Source organism: Notechis scutatus, chromosome 1 (genome assembly GCF_049901735.1).
Source record: "Notechis scutatus isolate UNSWTSFEM ecotype Mainland chromosome 1, rNotScu1.2, whole genome shotgun sequence".
NCBI lineage: Eukaryota > Metazoa > Chordata > Lepidosauria > Squamata > Elapidae > Notechis > Notechis scutatus.
In genome coordinates, this window is record NC_142009.1 from 294,726,135 (window position 1) to 294,750,049 (window position 23,915).

At 37.8% G+C, this 23,915-nt stretch overlaps 1 protein-coding gene across 21 annotated transcripts in view; it reads left to right on the forward strand.

Annotated features, from left to right (window-relative positions):
- The window catches only part of NRXN3 (neurexin 3), a 1,270,300-nt gene that overhangs the window by 1,228,215 nt on the left and 18,170 nt on the right, over positions 1–23,915 (forward strand). For 14 of the 21 annotated variants that reach the window (XM_087952028.1, XM_087952026.1, XM_087952012.1 and 11 more), the window contains one exon: positions 675–759. In XM_087952028.1, coding sequence (XP_087808154.1) covers positions 675–759 — 85 coding nt within the window. The remainder of the gene's footprint in view (positions 1–674; positions 760–23,915) is intronic. The other 7 variants (XM_087952029.1, XM_087952027.1, XM_087952030.1 and 4 more) reach the window with 1 other exon arrangement.

The following is a 23,915-nucleotide window of genomic DNA, read 5'->3' on the forward strand; positions in this document are numbered from 1 at the left end:
ATAGTCTCTACTGTGGGATAAGAGTGTGTTGTACTAACTTGTCATTATGTTTTTCAAAACAAGGGCCAAAATTCAATACAAAACTCCCTGCTACTTATATAGTAACCACTTTGTCTTTGGTATTTCTGGATATGGAGAGTTGTCTAGATAATACTGAGCAAAATGAATCAGAGATGGAGTTGATGGCAATTTTCTATGTTCTTACATATGGGAAATATGTATTCTAGAAGTACCTTAGAACTATTGTAACATAATATGGAAAGCAATAAATCACATTACATAATTTAATAGAATTTTGGGCTAAAAATAGAATATACAAAAAGTCTCAAAGGTGTTTTTCCAAAAGGCAACTGGACTTTCTTGTTTTGTTTTATTTTCTTGAAAACATTTTGCTTTCAAGGAACATTGAAAACAAAACATTTTCAAGAAGAAAAGACTCAAGAAAGTCCGGTTGCATTTTGGAAAAGCACCTTTGGGACCACTATGACCTGAATAGATTATTGAGAATCTCCATAAATATACAAAAAGAAGAAGAAAGCCAACACTCTAAATAATAAGAAAAATATGTATCATAGAAATGTTTAAGCCATGCTCAAAGACCACTGTTCTTTTGAATATGATTCCCTTCATTTGATCTTTGTTTCTTTTTTTTCTTTTGTTCTTATTGACATTAGACAACAGATGACCTCGTTTCTTCAGCAGAATGTTCTAATGATGATGAAGATTTCATTGAATGCGAGCAGAGTGTAGGTAAGCCAGGTCAGTCTTCTTTTTGGCTTGCTTTTTGCAATTGATAATGCCAATACATATATGTGGTTCTGAATGTATACATATATATGTATGCTCATATATGTATACGTGATATGTGTATATATGGGTAGAAATGTGTATTAAACTATCACTGTTTAAAAAGCCAAGCATCCAATCCCATGGAACTGGCAGGAGCAAAACATGAATGGGCCATCATGTTGGAAAGCCAACTCTGGGAAAAAAAGAAAAAAGAAAACCAACTGTTTGAACCAGTCCTGTTCAGTTTATTGTAAACCATTGTGCTATATATTTGTAATGGTTTTTGAACTGGCTCTGGTGAAGAGAAAGGAAGCAGATTGAAGAATTTTTCCTGAAATAATAATGAACATCCAACTATTAATTAATGAAAGAAGTAGGTAGGCAAAAAAGAGGTAGCACCATGGCTGTTTTTATATCTTTCTGACAGATATGAAAACATGCATCAAAAGTTCTTTTTCTCCATGGGATTTTAAAAGCGGTTAACATGGCAATGTAGTTTTGCTATTACTTTTGTTTAACCAGTCTGAGGAGATTTAAACCACAATGAATCTGCAACAATTATTATGCTCTGCCATGCTATCTGCAGCAATGATGCTTCAAAATGTATCCACTAAAATGCTAAAACTGATTAGAAAATTTTGAAATGGGCTCAATTTCTCCCTTTGAGCATAGATACATTTTGATAATTTTATGGCTTTGGGGTAGTGGGGAATAGATATGACTGTGCAATATCCAGCAGGCAATTGAAATCTACTTTATTTTTTAAAAAAATAATTTTGTTTCAAGCTTTTCTTTAAGTTTCATTTATTTTTGAGGCTTGTTCTGAATTAAAATAGTTATCTAATAGAGAACAGAATTTCATCCAATTTTTGTGTGTGTTGTAAAAAGTTTTCTGCAAATCTGTCCTTAACCACAAAACAGAAAAAAAGTCTTCTTTCTTTTCTTTTCTTTTCTATTGCTTTTGTTAGAAACAAAAAAAAAAAAAAGACGCTGTGGGGTGGATAGGTTATTATATTATTTTGAAAAGCTTTATGTTTGCTAAAAATCAAACTTCAGATGGTTATGTTCATTGTTTCCTGAAGCATTTCAGATCAATACAGTAATAGTAATAGAAATCATCCAAAGCTAGCGCTTTCACATTTCTCTTCCACTACTCATATTCTGCTTGCATTTTGGGGTAAGACTTGCTCTGACAGTAGTAAAAACCATTGTGGCTTTGCATGTAGCTAGGAAGTTCCACAAAAAGGCTAGAGAACCAGTTTGGTTTAGTGGTTGAGACACATGACTAGAAACCAGGAGACTGTGTGTTCTAGTCCTACCTTAGGCATGAAAATCAACTCGGTCACTTTAAGCCAGTTACTTTCTCTCAGGACAAATCACCTCACAAAGTTGTTATTGAGGAGTATTATTGATAGAAATACCACTGAGACTTATATAATGCTCCATAGTGCTTTACAGCATTCTCTGAGCAGTTTACAATGTCAACATTGTCTTCAACAATCTGGGTCAAATTTTATTCACTTCAGAACAATGGAACCTTGAGCTGGTCAGGATCGAACTCCTGGCAATGAGCAGAGTTAGCCTGCAATACTGCATTCTAACCACTGCACAACCACAGCTCTTTTGGTATGTTTGCTGCCTTGAATTATTTATAAACATAATAAATATGGAAAATAAATAAATACATAAATTTTAAGCAACACAGATTTAACATTTAACATTGGCATTCATGTTGACACCCAATTCAGTACAAACTGATTATATTATTTGAAATATGTTCATGTGGATTTTATGGAATTCTCAGTGCACTGATGTTATTACCCAGTCAGGTAATGAAGCATCTGCAAGCTCAGAAAGTACCAAGGACTCCACAATTTAACATTGAGCTACATATATTCTCTTCTATTGGGTTTTGGCCAATAGAAGAGAATATATGAAATAATTCTCAATACTCAATACAATAAATATCAATACTCTTGCATTAACAGCTCCTTTGTTGTGCTGCATAACTGGGAATTCAAGATGCTCCTCTCCTAACATTCTTCTTTGTTTCTCGGCCATGTTCTGCTGGAATAAAGAATGGCATTTATGAAAAGTAAAGTCATAGGTCTTAAACAAAATGGTGATTTACAAACCTCATGTGGCAGGGATTTGTGAGTTTTGTGAGCTCCTTCAGTAGGGCTGTGCTAGAGAATTTCTCCTATAGACAGAGGTCTTTGACCTTCTTTCTTGTGACTGAACCTGTTTTTCAGCTTTTCTCAGCACTCCTATTGTAACTTCATCCATCACACTTGCACAGATACGCTGTCTGCAAGAAAAAAATAATCATAAGGAAGGCTATTCAAAAATGGATCGGAATCCATTATACCAGATCCAAACTTGGTCTTTTGTTTACTTTTCAACAAGATACAGTTAGTTTGTGAGTTTTGTGTAGAAAGAGCTAAAATATATATTTGAACCCCATTGCTAATTTTTATAAAGGTCCTAAAGACTGCAATGCATCACCATGGAAGAAGTAATGATGCTGCCTTCACAACGTATCTTCAGATAATGGATAAGAGGAACTGACTGATAAAGGGGAAAAAGGCTTCTAGTAGAAAGAACCCCACTGTTAATAGCTAATAGTTAATAGAACCCAATACAGAAGCCTGATGATGGCAGATGAGATTCTGCCGAAATGTTGCTACAACTTTAAAAGCACAACTACAATGACATGGGAAAATACCCAAACAAAGCTGAATTATATATATATATATATATATATATATATATATATATATATATATATATATATATGTATGTATGTATGTATGTATGTATGTATGTATGTATATGTATATGTATATGTATATGTGTATATATATATATATATATATATATATATATATATATATATATATATATATATATATATATGTATGTATTTCAAAGTATTCTTTTGCCAAGTTCTTGGCAAGGTGTAGTGATTAGGATAGTATAGAATTATAAATTGATGACTTAATTCAAAGGACATTTGATTAATTTACTCATTCTAATTAAATCTGATAACAGAATGTTCAAAGCATTGAATGAGCTCCCTGCAAATTACTTTTTTAATTTATTAATTTAACTTAATTTTTAATTCAGATATTCAACATGTCATTTCCAAAAATCTATGCCAGAATATTGGTTAGCACATTTTCTGCATGTTTTCTGGACAATTTGGAAGCTTCTAGGTTTCATCTAGCACAGAATAAATCAAAATCAAAAATGTATTAAGATTAAACCACTGAAGCTATCTGGCTGAAATTTTACTGGAAAAAAAGTATTGTAAAAGATCCCTTATCTTAGCTATTTTCACCAGTTCTGTCAAAAACAGAATCAGCTGAAAATATTCAGTAGTTTACTGCATTATAACTGTGATGACCCAGGGCGTGGCACAAAAGCAACATAACCACATAAGTAAGAAAAGTCCTTTTAATACCTCCAACTTTGCCCCCAATGTCTAGTTACCTTCGGCTGGAGAAAAAACTCCCCCAAGTCTTTAAGTGGAGGAAATTCAGTCCAAAAACAAAGTACATATAAACTGTAAATAAAAAATCCACACAAACTATGTTGCAGCAATTAACTGGACAGGGTAGAATAAGGAATTGCAGACTTCAAAGGCCAACCAAACTCACACAGTTGGGAAGATGCCAGGAACCCAGATAAGCCTTAACAATAAAAGATAACTCATGATTTTCTTCCAACGAGTTGTTGTGCGCAACCTCCCTTTTAAAACACTGTGTTCCCAGCTGCAGCTAATGAAGGGAATCAGGGCCCTTTCCTCCCCTGTAAACCACACAACTCATGTTGCTCCCTTCTCCATTCCTCCCTGCATGCCCTAGGATGAAGAGGGTGTAGGTCTGGATCTTCCTCTGAATTCCCTCTGCCTTTCTCTACCTCTCCCCTGCTCTGCCTAGCCACACTTTGCCCTCCCCCAGTTTCTTCCACAGCCAATAGAGCCACACCCTCACTCCCTGTCAGCTGCTTGGTCTCCCCCTCGGAATCAGATTCCAAGAGGGGCATGACAATAACTAATGATTTCATTTTTTTCAAAACTGATTTGAATTGAATTTTGTTGCATTCCAAATTCAGTTTCAAATTGAATTACATTACTTACACAAATTTTTAATACAAATCAGATCTTGGATTAATTATGTATCCTTATTAATAACTTAGAGAAGTTGAAGCACTTGCTGAAGCACTTGCACTGAATGGTAATTATTTTGATAAGTGTGCTAGTGTGTGTTTCTCAATTATTCTTGGTTATACGAGCAGCTGTACCAGTAGACTAGCAGAAGATGATGGAGATAGCTAGGGAAGCTCATGCCCTGCTATTCTCTCAGTCCCTAGCCATTCTTATTTCCTGTTCCCCCCTAAACTAGCTGCCTTCATTAGTATCAGAGCACTCAGTGGCATTTTCAAGGTTGAAATGTGATTCAATACCAGTCCAGTCACCTTATGTACATAGAATGGAATACAAACTGCAAGAAAACTTGGCTTAGCTTCTTGGCACTTTTTCCTAACCAAATAAATTCACACATCCCACCAGTCAGTTGATTAGCATCATCTAGTTACCTGGCTTGTCAGAGGAACAAGCCAAATAACTCATAAAATGATAAAGCATGGCTATTTAGTGAGGAGTAATCAAGTGAGCCAATGCGCAGCATACACTAGCATTCATTGTTACTTGATCTCATTAAATGTTGCTAATGCAGAGGTTACCTCTGTGCTAAAGGGCTGCTTAGCTGACCTCTGCAAAGGCCAAAAATAATTAATACTGAGAATATTTTTGTTCAAGATCACCAAACTAAAGCAGTTGAGATGAGGGAGAAAAATACCAATCAAGAGCTTATTGCCTGATAACTAGATTCACAAATCATTTGTTTGGGAGATCATCTAAATAAATGTCCAGATTCTGTAGCTCCTTCTCTGGAGCACTGATTCATTTGATCATTTGGTGCTGTTTAGCAATGGTGCTTGTATAATTTCTGAATATATATCAAAGGAGGCCAATTTGTAAAGCACAGCTACTTTAAAAAAAAGGATTATGTTATAGTTAACATTGTTCATTGGAACTTCCAAGCTACATGTACATGTCTTTATGTTTACAAGAAATAATCAAAATAGCAAGTTTTACTCTTTTTTTCATGCAAATGTCTTGTAGGGCGCCTTTAATTAAATTTGCATTTATTATTCTTTAACTTGTCCTTTCCAAGCCCCAAAAGCCCCTCTCAAGGATCTGATATCTATACTATATACTGTGTGTGCGTGTGTGCACATATATATATGCACACATACAGTATTTTTGCTTAGAATAAATTAAAACTGAATTGATAAGTAGCCGTCATCACCTAATCTTCATGACCTCATCTAATTCTGTCATCTACTAAAGTGGAGAGAGATGCATGATACATTAATTAGTGTACAAAGCATGTGAAATTTATAGAGCAATTTTTTATGTGATGTTACATTTTGGTTTCATTTGATTAAGTGATATTTCAATTCTGCAGTTATCCTTGGGGAAGATGGGGGCAGAGGGAATAAAAATTACATAAATGTTTCTTTAATATTTGCCTGATTAGCCCTGGTCACATAAAAATATTTAAGTTGATTGGAATAATTGGAATAACATTTTCTGTCATTTCACCTCATTTTGTGCCGCATGAATTTTTGGTGGTTGATCATTCTATATATATATATAATGTGTGGTACTACATTACCATTTCTTTTAATTTGAAAGTATTTGATGCATTCTTTTTTTTAAATAAAATTATTTCTGGAATAATTCCAATGAAATAATAATTCTACTCAAGAGAAATATAGATCTGCAATCAAACCGAGGCAACAAAATCTTTTCTTGCCATCTAAATAACCTAAATTTTCATACCGAAATAAATTCACCCAAGAAAGTTGTGTGCTAAAGAATGAAGTTTCTTGCTTCCTCTTTATTTTTATTATTAACTTATTCCCACCTTTCCCCCCTCTTCTTGTGTGCCTCCTTCTTGCCTTCTTTTAGATGTTTTTTGACTTTCAGAAAGACACGTATCAGATGAAAAGTCCTTCTAAAAGCCTCCTCAAAATCTCCAGCATATTCCCCACATACATATAGTTGATGGCATAAAAAGAATTTTATTGCAAGGGCAGAATATCTGTCATATACACTTTATTTCTTTTGGAGTTAGTGCAAAAACACATCTTTGTGGCATGAAATAACTAGCTGACATGGCTACCCATTTATGGCCTTCATTAACTAGTGCATGATTGTGGTAATGCCATCTTGTTTCATCAGAGTGATGTGCTCAGGCTAACCTAGCAATTCTAATTTTGTGGTCCAGTTGGAGATAAATATTTATTTACATTTTAAAATATGTTTTAGATAAGTTTATTTTCTTTTTGGCTAATTTGTGCAAATATCATTGGCTATTTTAGCAGCCCCAATTTTTATATTTATTTACTTTTTTTTAAAAAAAAAAAAGAAGTTATTTTGCTTTTCTCCCTCCCTCCCAATTTACCCCCACCCAATAGCAATCCTATATCTTCTTTATGTTCATTGTCATATTTTTGTGTCTTGGAACTCACTGTTCCTGTGTGGTTGTGCGATTCTGTTCTCTGTTTGTACGATGTTCTAATTCCTCACACTCACTGCCTTTCCTGCCTACTTCTTCCTTCCCTTTCAATCTTTCCTTGAAGAAATTTCACAAAAGGGCAAAGATATTTAGTATCTCCAACACTGAATCCTGAATTATATAGGGGCGTAATAACTTTGGAGAAATTGTGTGATTTGGAACTTATAAATACTTGAATAAGTTTGAATCTATATCATTCTACTACTAAAAAGACAGCTTCTTTGTCAGGAACAAAGTAAAATTATATTTACACAGTGCTTGAAACTCAACCAGAGGTTTTCAACTATGTATTATAATATTAATAGTAATATAAAATACTACAACATGCATTTTAATTGTCTTCATCAAATTTTCAAACTGCCTATCTTTTTATTATCATAGTAATAACTGTAATATAAAATACTATAAAATGCATTTATTTTATTTAAAAAAAAACACCTATCTCCCTCAAAGGTGATTCTATGATTTAACTGGGATTTAAATACATTCCACAGACTAACCATATCATCAAAAGTACAACAGTTGAACTATTTTTACTCAAATGATCTCTGGAGAATCCAGTAAATAGAATATTAGATAGACCAGGGTATTGTTTTAATAATGTGATTGCTAAATTAGAGCAATTACCGTGTTTCTCACAAAATAAGGCTGGGCCTTTTTTTTTTTGACCCCCCCAAAAAATGACTAGGCCGTCTTTTCAGGGGTGACTTAATTCCCCCCCTTTGCAACCTTGGGTGGGCAGGCGGCGACAGCTTGAATGTTGACCTCAGCGTTGGTGGGGCACTTCGTATTGGAAGACCTTCCGCCACCATTGCTTTCCTTTCACCCTGTGCTGCCCCAGCATTTGGCACAGCCATGCGGCGTTTGGCACAGCCACACAGCATTTGGCACAGCCACGCGGCATTTGGCGCAGCCACGTGGGGCCGGCCAGGGCTCCTCCCTGCAACCGGAGCCTGGTGGAGACACTTGGTTGCGGACAAGGAGGCGAGGCCCAGCACAGCTGACAGGCAGGCCCTCCAGCCTGGCGGCAGAGCTCTGGCCAAGGCAGTGATAGCACCCACCCGTCCATGGACAGGGAGGCGAGGCAACGGCAGTGCTGCTTCCCTGGCTGGTGGGTCAGGCAGAGAGAGCCCAAAGCCTCCCATCCTTTCCATTCCTCGCCCAGCCCGTCCCTGTCCCCACACATCTCCAAATGTGCTGGCAGCTGCAAACGCTGCAGCGGCACGGGCATCGGGCAGAGGCGCTCACTTGGTGGGGCTCAGCTTGGAGGAGGACGTGGCATGGGCCGTCACCTTGCCTCCCTGTCCATGGATGGGTGGGTGCTATCACTGCCTCAGGTGGCCTCTCCTGGTGGCCCCTTCGGGGTTGGGCTGGAGGGACTTGGGAAGCCAAGCTCGGCCCAGTTCTTTCGCTTGGCAGGCAGGCACGCACCCGTGGCTCGCCCGGCTGGGATGAGCAGAGGGTGCAGCGGGAAGGCGCTCGCTGCCTTGGCCAGAGCTCCGCTGCTGGGCAGGAGGACCCGCCTGTCAGCTGCGCTGGGCACCACAGGCAAAGCTCTTCACGCTCTGCCTGGCGCCAAGCAGGGATGGCGGCTTCTCCTGGGGTGGGCCAATCCTGCGCTGCGGCCCCGGGAGATTCACCTCCCCACATGGGGTTGGGCTGCCCTCTCGGGCGGGGGAGACTTTGTCATAGTAGGGCGTCATTTTTAAAAGAATAGGCTTTGTCTTCGAACAATGCCTGGGAAGGTGGTGACAGGAGCACCTGAAGCCGAGTGTCTCCACCGGGTTCCGGTTGCAGGGAGGAGCCCTGGCCAGCCCCTCATGACTGCACCAAACGCCACGTGGCTGTGCCAAACGTCACAGCATTGCTCCAAACGCCGCTGCAGCATGGGAAGAAGGGAAAGCAATGGTGGCAGAATGTCTCCCGATACGAAGTGCCCCACCAACACCGAGGTCAACGCAGGCAGCACCATATCCGGGTGTGCAGCAAAGTACTTGGTGACAATAGGGAGGTTGGTGGCGAGGCATGGCACTCCTAACAACAAGCCCCACTGCCATTTCTCCCCATTTTGGATGTTTAATATAGGGCTTAATTTGGGGGGATATAAATAAAACATGCTGGGACTTCCTATTGGGGGAGGCCATATTGTTGGAGAAACACAGTACTAAAAATTGTATAATTTGAAAGTTTATAAATCTGGTGTTAATTTTATTCTTCATAGTGTCAGTCAAACATGTTTACCTAACTAAATGTTTAAGGGAGAAAAATGGTAGAAGTAGATATGAGGAAATGAGACGAGGCAATGTTGTCAAACTGATGATATTTTGTGATTGAAGTTTAGTGTTGCACTATTAGGAAACATCAGAGACTAGTTTGTGTGCTTTGCTTTTATAGGACAAGTTGGCTGAAATTTCTAATTCTTTTCCATAGTTTTACTAACCTAAAGCCAGACTAGCTGTACAGTTAAGCTAGGGGTTTTGGAGCAAACAAAAGATTTGGGTTTAGGTAACTATCGACAAAACTCCTAAACATTTTCCATTTTACTGTTTAGAAATAGATAATTTCTGTTTAGAAATAGATGTCAGTTTTGGATTTTTTTTTAACTTATGAAAAAATGTTGCCTAATAATGAATGATGTGATTTATTCCACTTGGTTTCATAGCAATCTTCCTGAGTCATCTCAAATGCCATTCCAGAGGGTCTGCCACACTTAAGGGTAACTTTACAGGGATGGACAGACTGCAGTGGAAAGGAAGAAAACAGGAAAGCTTTCTCAGAGAATTTTATTTACAGTTTTTACTATATCACTCAGACCTCTTCAAAATTGTGCCCTCTAGAAGTATTGGATTGCAACTCTCAAGGTTCCAGTCAGCTCAGCCAATGATGAAAAATTCCAGAACTCATAATCTAACAGAGTTAAATAGATTAAAGGAGACTGATATAAATATTTATACTATCTTTATATAATGTCATCATTTTTTCATAATGATAACATTATCAGTGCTATATAAATTCCAGTAAGATTGGTGTCTTCCTTTTTAAGTATTTGGTTAAAGGAGATTTACATAGAACTAGCACTTTAGGCAAAATTGTTGCACATAATAAAATATATATACTATTTCATTTCTTTTAGAATTTATTAATTATCCATCTGGGAATAATAAATATAGGATGCTATGAAATTTAAAATAATGAAAACAAATACAATTAAACTCAGTGAGAGAGGAGTTCTAGATAGGTGATAAATTCCTTTGATTCTTAAAGCAGATCTAATTAGTTTGCTGTTACAAATGTATATGCAGAGAGAACATATTCACATATATCAAGACTGGTAACTTTCCCACATTTTTCTCAAACTCAAAATGATGAATAAAAAAAAGAATTTTAATAGGAACTGTATTTTGAAAATTGATGAAAAAATACGCACATCAGGGAAAATGTGTACGGGTGTGTGATTATTTATTTATTTAATTATACTCCAATTATTTGGTGGCAGGTAATTATTTCTGTGAAGGGATCCAGTGATCAAAAACACAAACCAATGTGATAAAAATTGTATTATATATACAGATATGGCAGAAGTTCCTTTTTTTCTGATTTTTGTCTTTTTTATTTTGTGGGTTGGGAACAGTTTTGTGAGTTTTCATTTTGATTTTAATCAAATCCAGGACTTTAGGACTTATACCAGAGTTTTTACATGCTTCCCATCTCAGAAAGGCAAGACACAGTGGTAACTTCTGACAATTGTGCCAACAAAATTAGGATAGGAAAATAAAAGAGGATGATATGTAATGCTAGGTAGCTTGCAGTCAAGAGAAAAGAAATAAGAACAACCAAGTATGAAAAGTTTGATGTAGAAGTAAAGGCACCAGGCTAGAAATCAGGAGACGGTGAATTCTAGTTGTTCCATAGGCACAAAACTTGCCACTCACTTTCCTTAGCCCTAAGAAGTAGGCAATAGCAAATCCCTTTTGAAAATGTTGCCAAGAAAACTGCAGGACTTGCCCAGACAGTGGCTAAGAATTGAAAGCACACACAAAGAAAGAAAAGCAGGTATTTCTGTCTTCAGCTCTGTGCTTCTCAGAGTGATGTGAGCTTGCAGCTGCTTCTTCCTTTTAACTGTTAGTGGGGGTGTGACTTGATTGGGTGGGGGCTTGGCTGTGTTCTGATTGGGTGGGGGTGTGTTTTCATTGGTTGGGGGTTTGGCTGTGTTCTGATTGGTTGGGGGTTGGCCATGTTCTGATTGGCTGGAGGTGTGTTCTGTTCAGGTGGGGGCTTGGTTGTGCTCAGGTTTGGCTTCGAGTTCGTGGTCGTGCTGCATCTTCATGGTGGGGGTCACTTCGCTTCATGTATGGCTACCCACTTCACCCCCTGTGAGCCATACATGAAGCGAACTGACCCCCACTATGAAGATGCAGCACGACCACGAACTCGAAGCCAAACAGCAAGATCACAGCTCACCAGCTCAAATCCCCCAGTAACTAAGACCAACCTGAGCACAACCAAGCCTGAAGATGATGAATGAGACTTCATCGAAACGTTGCCTAGATACTTCCAATCTTACGCGGGAGAAAACCCGAATAACCAAAGATCCATATATATATATATATGGCCTTCAGCTTTGTTCGGGTATTTTCCCACGTCATTATAGTTGTGCTTTTAAAGTTGTAGCAGCGTTTCAGCAGAATCTCATCTGCCATCATCAGGCTTCTGTATTGTGTCCGTCTGTGAGTCAGACTTTTACAGACTTTTACAGATTTGTAAAAGTCTGACTCACAGACGGACACAATACAGAAGCCTGATGATGGCAGATGAGATTCTGCTGAAACGTTGCTACAACTTTAAAAGCACAACTATAATGACGTGGGAAAATACCGAACAAAGCTGAAGGCTATATATATATATATATATATATATATATATATATATATATATATATATATATATATATATATATATATATATATATACACTGAGGTTCTCGCGGGTATTTGTATGTGGATCTTTGGTTATTTGGGTTTTCTCAGCGTAAGATTGGAAGTATCTAAGCAGCGTTTGATGAAGTCTCATTCATCATCTTCAGGCTTCTGTCTTCAGCTCTGTGCTTCTCAGAGTGATCTGAGAAGCACAGAGCTGAAGACAGAAGCCTGAAGATGATGAATGAGACTTCATCGAAATGTTGCCTAGATACTTCCAATCTTACGTGGGAGAAAACCCGAATAACGGCAGAATCTCATCTGCCATCATCAGGCTTGGCGAATACAATACAGAAGCTTGTTGATGGCAGATGATATTCTGCCAAAACGTTGCTACAACTTTAAAAGCACAACTACAATGACGTGGGAAAATACCCGAACAAAGCTGAATACCATGCATGTAAGTACCCGCTAAAACTTAAGAAAACATTAAAACTTAAGAAAACTTAAGAAAACAGTGTGGTGGTAGCATCTTGTGTGGCCCTCGTGGGTGTGGGTCTGGTGTCATTCTTCATGTTAGGTACTCGTCTGTTCATGAGTGCGGGTTTCCAAATGGCTGGTAGGCGGGAGGTGTCATCTCGTTTATTCATGCTGTGTGGGCATTTTTCTATCTCTATGGCTATGGCTCTATGGCTATGGCTCTATGGCTCTATGACGAGTACGTAACATAAAGAATGACACCAGACCCACACCCACGAGGGCCACACAAGATGCTACCACCACACTTCCACATAGAAAGCAGATTCACACCCACACAGAAGATGAGACACGACCACGGACCAGAAGCCGCACCGCAGCTGCATCACTATCTGCTTCAAACCCCTCCGACCCATACATGAAGCGAACTGATGCCCACCATGAAGATGCGGCACGACCACGAACACGAAGCCAAACAGTAGGATCACAGCTCACCAGCTCAAATCCCCCAGCAACTAAGACTAACCTGAACACAACCAAGCCCTCACCTGAACAGAACACACCCCCAGTCAATCAGAACACAGCCAACCCCCCAACCAATCAGAACACAGCCAACCCCCCAACCAATCAGAACACAGCCAAACCCCCAACCAATGAGAACACACCCCCAGCCAATCAGAAAACAGCCAAGCCCCCACCCAATCAAGCACCCACTAGCAGTTAAAAGGAAGAAGCAGCTGCAAGCTCACATTACTCTGAGAAGCACAGAGCTGAAGACAGAAGCCTGTCATATATGGCATTCGGCTTAGTTCGGGTATTTTCCCACGTCATAGTAGTTGTACTTTTAAAGTTGTAGCAACGTTTCGGCAGAATCTCATCTGCCATCATCAGGCTTCTGTATAGTGTTCATCTGTGAGTCAGGCTTTTACAGTGGTTTCACATTTGAATTTGGGGCAGCCTATTGCTGTGCCAGAATGGTTTTTTCTTCATCCTGATTGGTTGAGAGTCTTGGTCTGTGTTTATTGGTTTTGGAGTTTGCTGTGTTCTGCTTGATTGGTGTTTCTAATATCTTCTGTCTGTTTTGTAGCTTTTTTTGTCTTGATTGGCTGGCAACATTGTGTTTCCTGTATTGGAGGCTTTTAGTGCGGCTTGGCTCCGAGTAAACGGATGGCTATCATTTATTAGGAAGCTAGGTTTCATCTGCCCCATGCTGAAGCAGCAGCTTCACATGTATAAAACTCATACCACCTCTTGGAAATGATCAAAGATCTATACATGGAACAAGAAGATCTGCTTGTAAGTTTCGACGTGGTTTCACTATTCACTCAAGCCCTGATAAAAGAAACCCTACAAATCATCAAAAATAAATACCAACCACCCAAACACCTCATGGAACTAACAGAACACTGCTTAACCAATACGTATTTCATATACAAAGGACAAAAATACAAGCAAATTGAAGGAGCCCCTATGGGATCACCACTGTCACCCGTCATTGCAAACCTTCGAATTCAAATCCAGAGCCCTAGCCAATGCCACCCACAAACCCAAATTATGGTTAAGATACATCAATGACACATTTATTATTTGGCCCCATGGAAAAGAAAACCTAAACAATTTCCTAACACACCTAAACAGCACACACCCCAAAATCAAATTCACCATGGAAATGGAAACAAACAAACAACTATCATTCCTAGATGTACTAATCTACAAAAAAACAGATGGCACACTAGTACACACCATATACCAGAAGGAAACACACACCAACCGCTACCTTAACGCCCAATCCCACCACCACCCAGCACAGATAAACTCCGTGGCCAAAACACTAATTGCCAGAACCAAACGCCTGGCAGACAAGACACACATGAAGACTGAACTATGCACCCTAACTAAAGTACTGACAGCCAACGGCTTCCACAAAAGCAAAATCACCGGCTTGATCCACAAAAACACACTGAGACATAATGGAGACCTAGAAGATGAACAGACCTATGGAACAGCTGTCCTGCCCTACATAAGAGGTACTACAGACAAAATCAGTAAGATACTACACAGGCATCACATCAAGACTGCCTTCAAAACAGACAGAAAAATATTAGCCATCCTAAGAAACCCCAAAGATAAAATTGACCTGGAAAACCAAGGCATATATGAAGTCCCCTGTGCATCATGCCCTGCCACATACATTGGACAGACCAATAGAAGAATAAGCACCCGCCTGGATGAACACAAAAATGCAGTAAAAAAGCTGAAACACACTTCCTCACTAATCCAACACATGAAAACCCTAGCCATTATAGAAAACCCCAGCTACAGAATTATCAGAGAAGCCATAGAGATTGAAAAAAGACATGAAAGCATGAATAGAAGAGATGACTCCACCAGACTGTCAATTATCTGGAAGCCTGCACTCTCAAACAAAAAAAATCTCCACACCACAAGCGAGGCAAACACCTGGGCACAAACAGACTCCCCCGATACCTCCAGCTCAAACACACCCCAACCAGGCACCCAGATAAAACCTAGCTTCCTAATAAATGATAGCCGTCCATTTACTCAGAGCCAAGCCGCACTAAAAGCCTCCAATACAGGAAACACAATGTTGCCAGCCAATCAAGACAAAAAAAGCTACAAAACAGACAGAAGATATTAGAAACACCAATCAAGCAGAACAAAGCAAACTCCAAGACCAATAAACACAGACCAAGACTCCCAACCAATCAGGATGTAGAAAAAAACATTCTGGCACAGCAGTAGGCTGGCATCAAATTTAAAACAGAAATGGCTGTGAAAGTCTGACTCACAGACGAACACAATACAGAAGCCTGATGATGGCAGATGAGATTCTGCCGAAACGTTGCTACAACTTTAAAAGCACAACTATAATGACATGGGAAAATACCTGAACAAAGCTGAATACCATACATATAAATACCCGCGAAAACTTAAGAAAACAAATACACACACACACACACACACACACACACACACACACACACCAATGGTGTATTCCCCTCTTTTCTGCCTGTTTATTTATTTCAATTTGTACACTCCCCAATTCATGAGAACTACAAAACAGCAGAAACAATGCAGGGGAAAAAAACAAATATAGCAAAAGTGAGCAGCAACAAACATGCACTTCTTATAATGACTACATCCATCCTGGTTGAAGGCCTGGACAAATAGCCAGGTAGGTCTTCATGGCCCTCTGAAATGCCAGTAGAAGAATGAGAACTCAGGTAAAACCTTGTTCCAAAGGGCAAGTTAGTAAAGCAGCCAGATGGATAATAAAGGTGATCCCTCAAGTAGCTGATCCTATGCCATGTATGGCATTATAGTTAAAAGTTAGTAAGCTGAATTACACCCAGAAGCAAAGTCACAGAGCAAGTAGCTGTGCATATTTAATTAATATATTAATCTGTGCACTTGGCTAACATTGCTGGATTTATTACAAATGGGTACTTTATCATTTTGTAAGTGACAGTGACAGTTTCCTGCTGTTGCACTATTCATTGTCACATTGCACACAGTTGTACATCCTTACTCTTAAGCTGTCAAAAATGTAGTTAATTTAATCACTTATATAAAAAAACAATCTTTAAAATTGTGCTGATAGCAAATCTATAAATGACTCCTAATACTACATGGAAAGAAAATTTTTTGATCACCACCTATAGCTCCTGATTGCAGAGTTTATTATAGAGAATAATTATATAACCTAATTAAATGTACTACTTACTGGTTTTTTGCTAACATTTCCAATAATGCCTCTTTTTTTCCTTTCTAATGATCATGTGTATTGCCAGACCTGATCTGTAAACTAGCTGAACTAATATTTGAGATTTTCAAGAAGAGATTGGACTGCCATTTGTCAGAAATGGTGTAGGGTCTCCCGCTTGGGTGGGGGGTTGGACTAGATGACCTACAAGGTCCCTTCCAACTCTGATTATCTGTTATCTGTTATCAGAATCAAAGCAGATTTGAAGTAGGGACACTCTTAGGAACTGTCCCCGGTGCTGAAATTAAACATGTTTTTTCATAATTTCCTTTGTTGACATGTTAAAAATATGAATCAAATATCATATATATGATCATATACTGATGGTTGGAAGAAGGCAAGGAAGGTACTTGGAAAATTGGAAAAATATTTAAACAGTCTGTTACATTTCCTCCCCCTGCCCCAAATGTTTTATCACTTGAGTCTGCCATTTTAATCACTGGATATATTGGGCATCTTTATGTAGCTGCTGAATAGTACATTTGGTTCTGATTCATGTATTATTTACATGAACAAAAAAAGGAAAAAAAGGGAAGGATGTGGAATCAGTTAAATTATATGTACTCTTTTCTTCATCTCTTCCTATTTGTTAACCATTCATAAGCTTCTATGCTTTCTGTATGAAAACAAATTAGGATACAGTTTTAGTTTTAAGGATAAATTCATCCAAATTATGTTCATGTATAAATAAATACCTGGCTCTAAATGATGTATTTTTCAATGAGACAAATTTGGTGTTATATTTAAAAATAAAACATAGATGACTAAAATTATCTAAAAGGATTATATATGTTATAATTATACAAATAGTTATTGGAGTACATTAATAAATAAACCACAAATTTAATTGTTGAAACAAAAATGTGGGAAAACCTCTATTATCATTTAGTGAAATGAAGATTATTTTAGGATTTAATTGTAACAAATTATAAGAGAAATCCATATTATAATTATATAATATGGAGTTATTATGGAAAACAAGGCAATCGTATTAAAGTTTCTTTAAAATAATCAAGATATTTATTAGGAACTGTGAATGATCCATTATTTATTTATGTATCTATTTATTTTAAGAATTTGGTTTCATTTCATTTTATTGATCTTTTTATTACTGAAGTAACAGCAGGGGTGGAATTCAAATTTTTTAACAACCAGTTCTGTGGGAATGGCTTAGTTGGTGGGCATGGCTTTGTGGTCATGTGACTGGGTGGACATGGCTTGGTGGTCATGTGACTGGCTGGTCAGGGCCAACTCAACATCACTCACATCGAGGCACGCATCTCCTCGCCTGGCCTCTCATGACTGTGGGGATGCTGCAACAGTCATAAGTGTGAAAAATGGTCATAAGTCACTTTTTTCAGTGCCATTGTAACTTTGAATGGTCACTCCACACAAGCAAAGTACCAGTAAAGGAGGAAAAAAACCTCCAGAAACGTTCCTGAGACAGGAAGTCTAGTCCTGCCAAGAATGTAATAAGGGTTAACGGAGAGGCAGTTTCTGTAAGCAACACCAGAATGCTTCCTTCCTGCCTTCCTTACAGGATTAGGCCAGTAATTTCTTCTAACAACCGGTTCTCTGAACTGCTTAGAATGTTAACAACTGGTTCTAGCAAATAGGTGCGAACTGGTAGAATCCCACCCCTGAGTAACAGCCCTTGGTAAAGCATAGATGTTTTCTTTCCTATCAGAGATTTCAGATTTATTCAATAAAATGGTGAAACCTTAACAGAATGTGTTTAAATAAGGAACAGAAATATATAGTATTGGGGTTTTTTTAATTTTATTTTTAATTTTGTTTCTTGATTACTGGGAAAAATGCATTTATGGGAAACTGTTTAGAGAGACCTATATATATTCCTTCCTCGCTTGTTTCTTTTCTCCCTCCCTGCCTTCCTTCATTATTTTTAACAGGAGATACAAAACAAACAGTCCATTGTAGAACTTTTCTGATCTTCTCAACAGATGCTATTTTCCATATCTGTCAGTATTGTTAGGTTATTTTTTCCTGCAGCATGAAACACTCTCCAAAATAAAGCTTTTTTTTTTCAAAAGAGACAGAGAGAGCAGAACCATACAAGTATTTTTAGAAACATCTGGTAAAACAAATTGTGCTTAATGTTACGCCTGCAGCATATCTCTTTTAACCATCTTCTTTAAAGATGAAAGCGATCCCTGGTGCTTCTGTTTTTTTGCAATGTTAAAATAATTCTCACTTGCACAAAGGAAGCCTAGAGAATCCTGATGGTTCTTAATACCCAATTTGCTTTGGACATCAACCATTTGAACTATTCTTCAGAAAACTTTATGCATTCATAACAAACAAAGGAGAGTAAACATCAATAAATCTAGTAAATGCAGCCTGCTTTCTTAATGATATTATTTCCACAAAGAAGGTAAACTTTGGACCATTATTTATGTGGTTTCTGGTAAGTTTAAACATTCTTAACCATTTTAATTATGTTTAACTCAATTTTATGGAAGAGAGAGTACTAATACTAACAGGCATGATTATAGTTAACTCACACATAGGAAGAGCATCTCTTTTGCCTCCTTGCTAATGACCTATATATAAAGGAGACCAGATCAGGAATAAATAAAAATAAATACAAAAGGATCCTTTATATATTAACTCCTTTGATCAGGACCCTACATTAGATGAATATCTAGGACTGAAGCTTTACAGGGTAAATAACCTTCCTCAGACCTATTGGATGCTGGATGCATACTGGTCAAATGTCTACCAACATAGCAATATAACCTACTGGTATAAACCTTTTTTCAAAGCTCTAGCACTTAGAAATTAAAAGAATTGTAAAATTTTATAACATGATCAGAGTCACTTTGGAGGGAAATGGCAAACAAACAAACAAACAAATTCTATGAATTTGGATTAGATATTTCCCTTTAATATCAGGCTGCCTCTCAGGAAGAGTTTTTTTAAAAAATCTATATTATGGAATGCTGAAGGATTGCAGTCCTAATTAAGTATATGGCCCATAACCCACACTATTGCATTCTGGACTAACTCTACTTTCTAACTAGGCTTCAAGGGCAGCTCCAAGTAGAATGCATTGCAATAGTCCAAGTGTGAAATAATCAAGACATGAATCCAGGAATAACAGCAATTAGTGCACAAGTTCTTAGCCAAAGCCCCCACTCCAAAATGATAGAATTGTATATCTGTACTATCTGGAAGCATGCTATCCTATCCAGGGCTAAAGACAGATCTAAGGACTTTAGATGTAGATATTTAAATATTCAGGGAGCCCTAAAACCCTCAGTGATTTGATCTTGCTAGTCTTGAAACAAAGCCAGTAATTCCTTATCCAGACAACAGAGTATTTAGGTACTGGGAAAGATCACTGATGTCATCACTTGGCCAGCCTGTGGCACAGATGTAAAATTGTGTCTCAGTATAAAGATAATACTAAACCCAGTTTTAATAGATAACATTACCCAGTTATTTCATTTAGATGCTAAATAGGAGCTCTCTCTCTCTCTCGCTCTCTCTCGCTCTCTCTCTCTCTGTGTGTGTGTGTGTGTGTGTGTGTGTGTGTGTGTGTGAGAGAGAGAGAGAGAGAGAGAGAGAGAGAAACAGGCAGGCAGGCAGAGACAGAGAGAGACAGAGCTCTGAGGAACTCTGCAAAGCAAGGTTATAGGGTAAGACTTTTACTCTCCTACCAACTAGCCTGGGAGGAAGAAGGACAATAAATATAAAACTCTGCCTTCCCTACTATGAAAACCAATCCAGAAGGCTATTATGATTGATGGAATCAAAATCGCTGTCTCTGATCCAATTGTGTCACATGTCAACTACAAGTGCAATCAATAATTGACAGCCAACTGAAAAGGCCCAAATAATTATTTTCCTCCAGGTTATCTGGAGCTGAAGGCTTACCACATTTTTAACAGCCTTCCCTAAAAATGAAAATTTGGAGATAGGAAAAAAATTACCCAGAACTGTTGTGTCAAAGCATGGTTTCTTGAGAAAGAGGATCACTGTTCTTTGAAAGCTGGCAGAGCCTCTTCACTCTAAAATGCATTTACTACTATTTAATCCAACCACACCTAGGAGAGGCATGGCTCTAGTGCATAATGACTCCACTTAGAGCCCTGAAGACCCTGTCACTTTCTCAGGATCAATAGGCATGAACTCATATAGCTAAGCAAACTAGATTGTGCTATGGCCATCTGCATATGGTTATCTCATCTGCAGATAACTGTTGTCCAATGGAGAAATAAACAGATTTTTTTTCATTCATTGTACCACAAGATAATCTTTAATAAGAGCCTTTTACCTACATTCAGTCAGATTTGCTATTTATTTTGCTCAACAAATATCTAAGCATTTCTTCTGCTGATCCATCACATCTGAAAACCAGAAGTTTTCCAGGGTTCATGAACAGATAAGCAGAGAGAATCAGCAGGTACATTCTGATTCAAGACCATTGCCCTCATTCCATGCAATGACTAAAGCCTCACTCACACTGTGCATCAGATTCTCATAAACAATTCAAGGTTCCCTCTGGAACCTAACAGCTTGGGGAGGACTGACTGAATATCTTTGCTTTCTCACCTGAAATGGAAAGATACTATAAATAACTTGCATTTTTCTTGTCTAGTTTTCTATTATATTCCTGGGAATAGTCCCACTTAGTATGTAGTTCTCTTATTTCAAATGAATCCGTGTCAGAATAACATTGAAAAGTTCTTTTCCTCTTGATTCTGATATAAAGTCCAAGTTTTGTCAACAGTAGCAATGTGTAAAAAAGCTTAAGGAGAAAAAAACAAGCATAGGAGGTAACAAAGGTTTTTCATATCAGGAGGTTGTAAGAAATGTAGTTCTCTTTATGAAGTCCTGGAAATTATAGCTCTGCAGTAATAACTACAACTATTACTTGGAAAGGTGATAGATATTGGAAAACTGTATAAAAATAATTTAAAAATTGACATGTGGATGCACGTGTGCAAAATAAAGAAATACAGACTCCTAAAAGCAACAAAAGAATATTATTTTAGCCTCATCTGTCACTAGGAGAATTATAGTATGACAGGAAAAAAGTGACATCTGCAGATTTCTATTGAATCCTTGAAAGCATCAATAAATTCTATTGCTACATGTCTAAAATCCTAAGTCTTATCCAGCATAAATCACCACTATAGTGATCATTGCCATTGAAACCCTAAAAGAACTAACTTTTTGGTACACACATGCACACACACCACCACCATCATCATTTCTGTAGGCTTAGACTTCTGGAAGTTGAGAGGACACCAAGTTCAAAAGGCTGATTTAATCATTTAGAGACCTAGGTAATATTTCTGTTAGGGTTTGGAAGGTCAAATTTAACTAGGCTGAAGTTTTCATTTATGTTCAATATATGAGGTCATTCATGGATAAATTAAATACCTACACAAGTCTGTTTGTAACAGAAGTTGTTCTTTTTAAATAGTCAATTTATTTTGCCTGAAATACTAGGCAGTCTGAAAATCAGCACACTTTTGTGATTTTTCCAGATATGCTTCTTGGTTTCTATGGTGGCCCTTAAAATGCTTCTGTAACATGAAAACTGGGCAACTCCCAATGATTTCTTGAAGTAACACTAGAAAATCTTCATCCATGCAACTATTCTTAAACCATAATTCTTTAACCACATTGTGATCACCAAAAGATGCTTTTCAAAAGTTCTAAAGAATCTTTTTGGATGAAACGTGAAACATTTTCAAGGAAAAAACCAAGAAAGTCCAGTTGCCTTTTGAAAAGCACCTTTGGGACAGCCTGGATGGTCGAGAATTTCTGTAGACAAATTATCAAACTCTGTGTACGGCTGCCAGAAAAAGCAACTCTTTGAGGCCACAAGTGTTTCAACCTTGCCTAAAAGGATTGTATTAATGATAGTTAGTCTTGTAAAAGAATACTGATCTGTCATTAAGGAACTGAAGTGAACATGGCTCAGTTTAATGAGCATGTATAGGAATTGTTTAGTTGTACCAAAGGTGCTTTTCAAAAGGCAACTGGACTTTCAGATGAGTGTGAAATCTTCTTGGAACTGCTGAAAGGACTGTATTGTAGACATAAATTATGTGGTGTTATATCTTCCCCTCAGATCACTGGTTTGAAAGAGGGGTCAAAGAGGCCATCTATGTTAAATGAACAGCTGTCTTTCAATAGAGAGGGAGGGATACATCATCATCTATCTCTGTCCACAACACAGTCCTTTCAGCAGTCTCAAGAAGGTTTTACACCCATTTACACTCTGATTCAGATGACCCTGACGGGTACAGATACATTTCCAGGTGGCTTCAACAACACTCGGAGATCTAATGATTGACCTTCAGAATGCTAATGACTAGATGACTCCAAGGAAGTGAGAACTGAAGAAGCTTCTTGGGTGAGAAGCAAAATGTCCTCAAGAAAAAACAGAGAAAGTTCAGTTGGCTTTTGAAAAGCACCTTTGGGACAATCATAACTTGGATGACCAAGACTCTCTATAGATGAGTTGTTTAGTTCTTAAATATAACACAAAATTTACTGACATGGCATTGACCAGCTCAGTAGAGTATCTCTTAAGTGTCTCCAGTAGTTTCACCCATGTAGTGCATATTACAGCAGCCTCATCTTTTTATCTGTCTCTGTTATTTCAAAGGAACCTAAATTTTTACTTTTCATTTGTATTTCTATTAACCATATCTGAATCTGCTTTAGAAGAAGGTAGTTGTAGAAAAAAAATAAATTTTGAAATGTACCTAACTATTGCTTAGAGAATCATATCTGTCATACTTCATTTTTCGTTATATAACGTTTATGTGTGTACATGTATCGGCAAAGGGGGTATAAGTGTATATATTTATTTATACACCACTGTCAGGTGTTTCCACCTGAAATGCACTGGAGATAAAACAATAAAGGAAAAGCAGACTAACCAGAGAAAGGTATTTTTCTCAATTTTGTGCAGTTAGGTGTGTTTACAGGCTTGCAGGAGAAGATGTGAACTAGGTGGTGAAGCTAAAAGATTTTATGAATTTGATGCTTATCTGTCTGCAAAGGAGGAAAATGGACTATCTTACAAAAGATTTTGGAAGGTAGTAGAACTAGAAGAGTGAAGAATTTGGGCGTATAAATAAAGAGACTGGGCATTTGCTGATTCTGTATTGTGTTGTTTTCTGTTTGGATTAGAGATTGTAGAAATATATTTCGTCTTTGCAGAGAATGTGAAAGGGAGGGCAAATCCCATATAAAATTAGCTGATTTAACTCTTTCAACTGAAACAGAGAAGCTAATGGAGCTAATGGAGCAGTA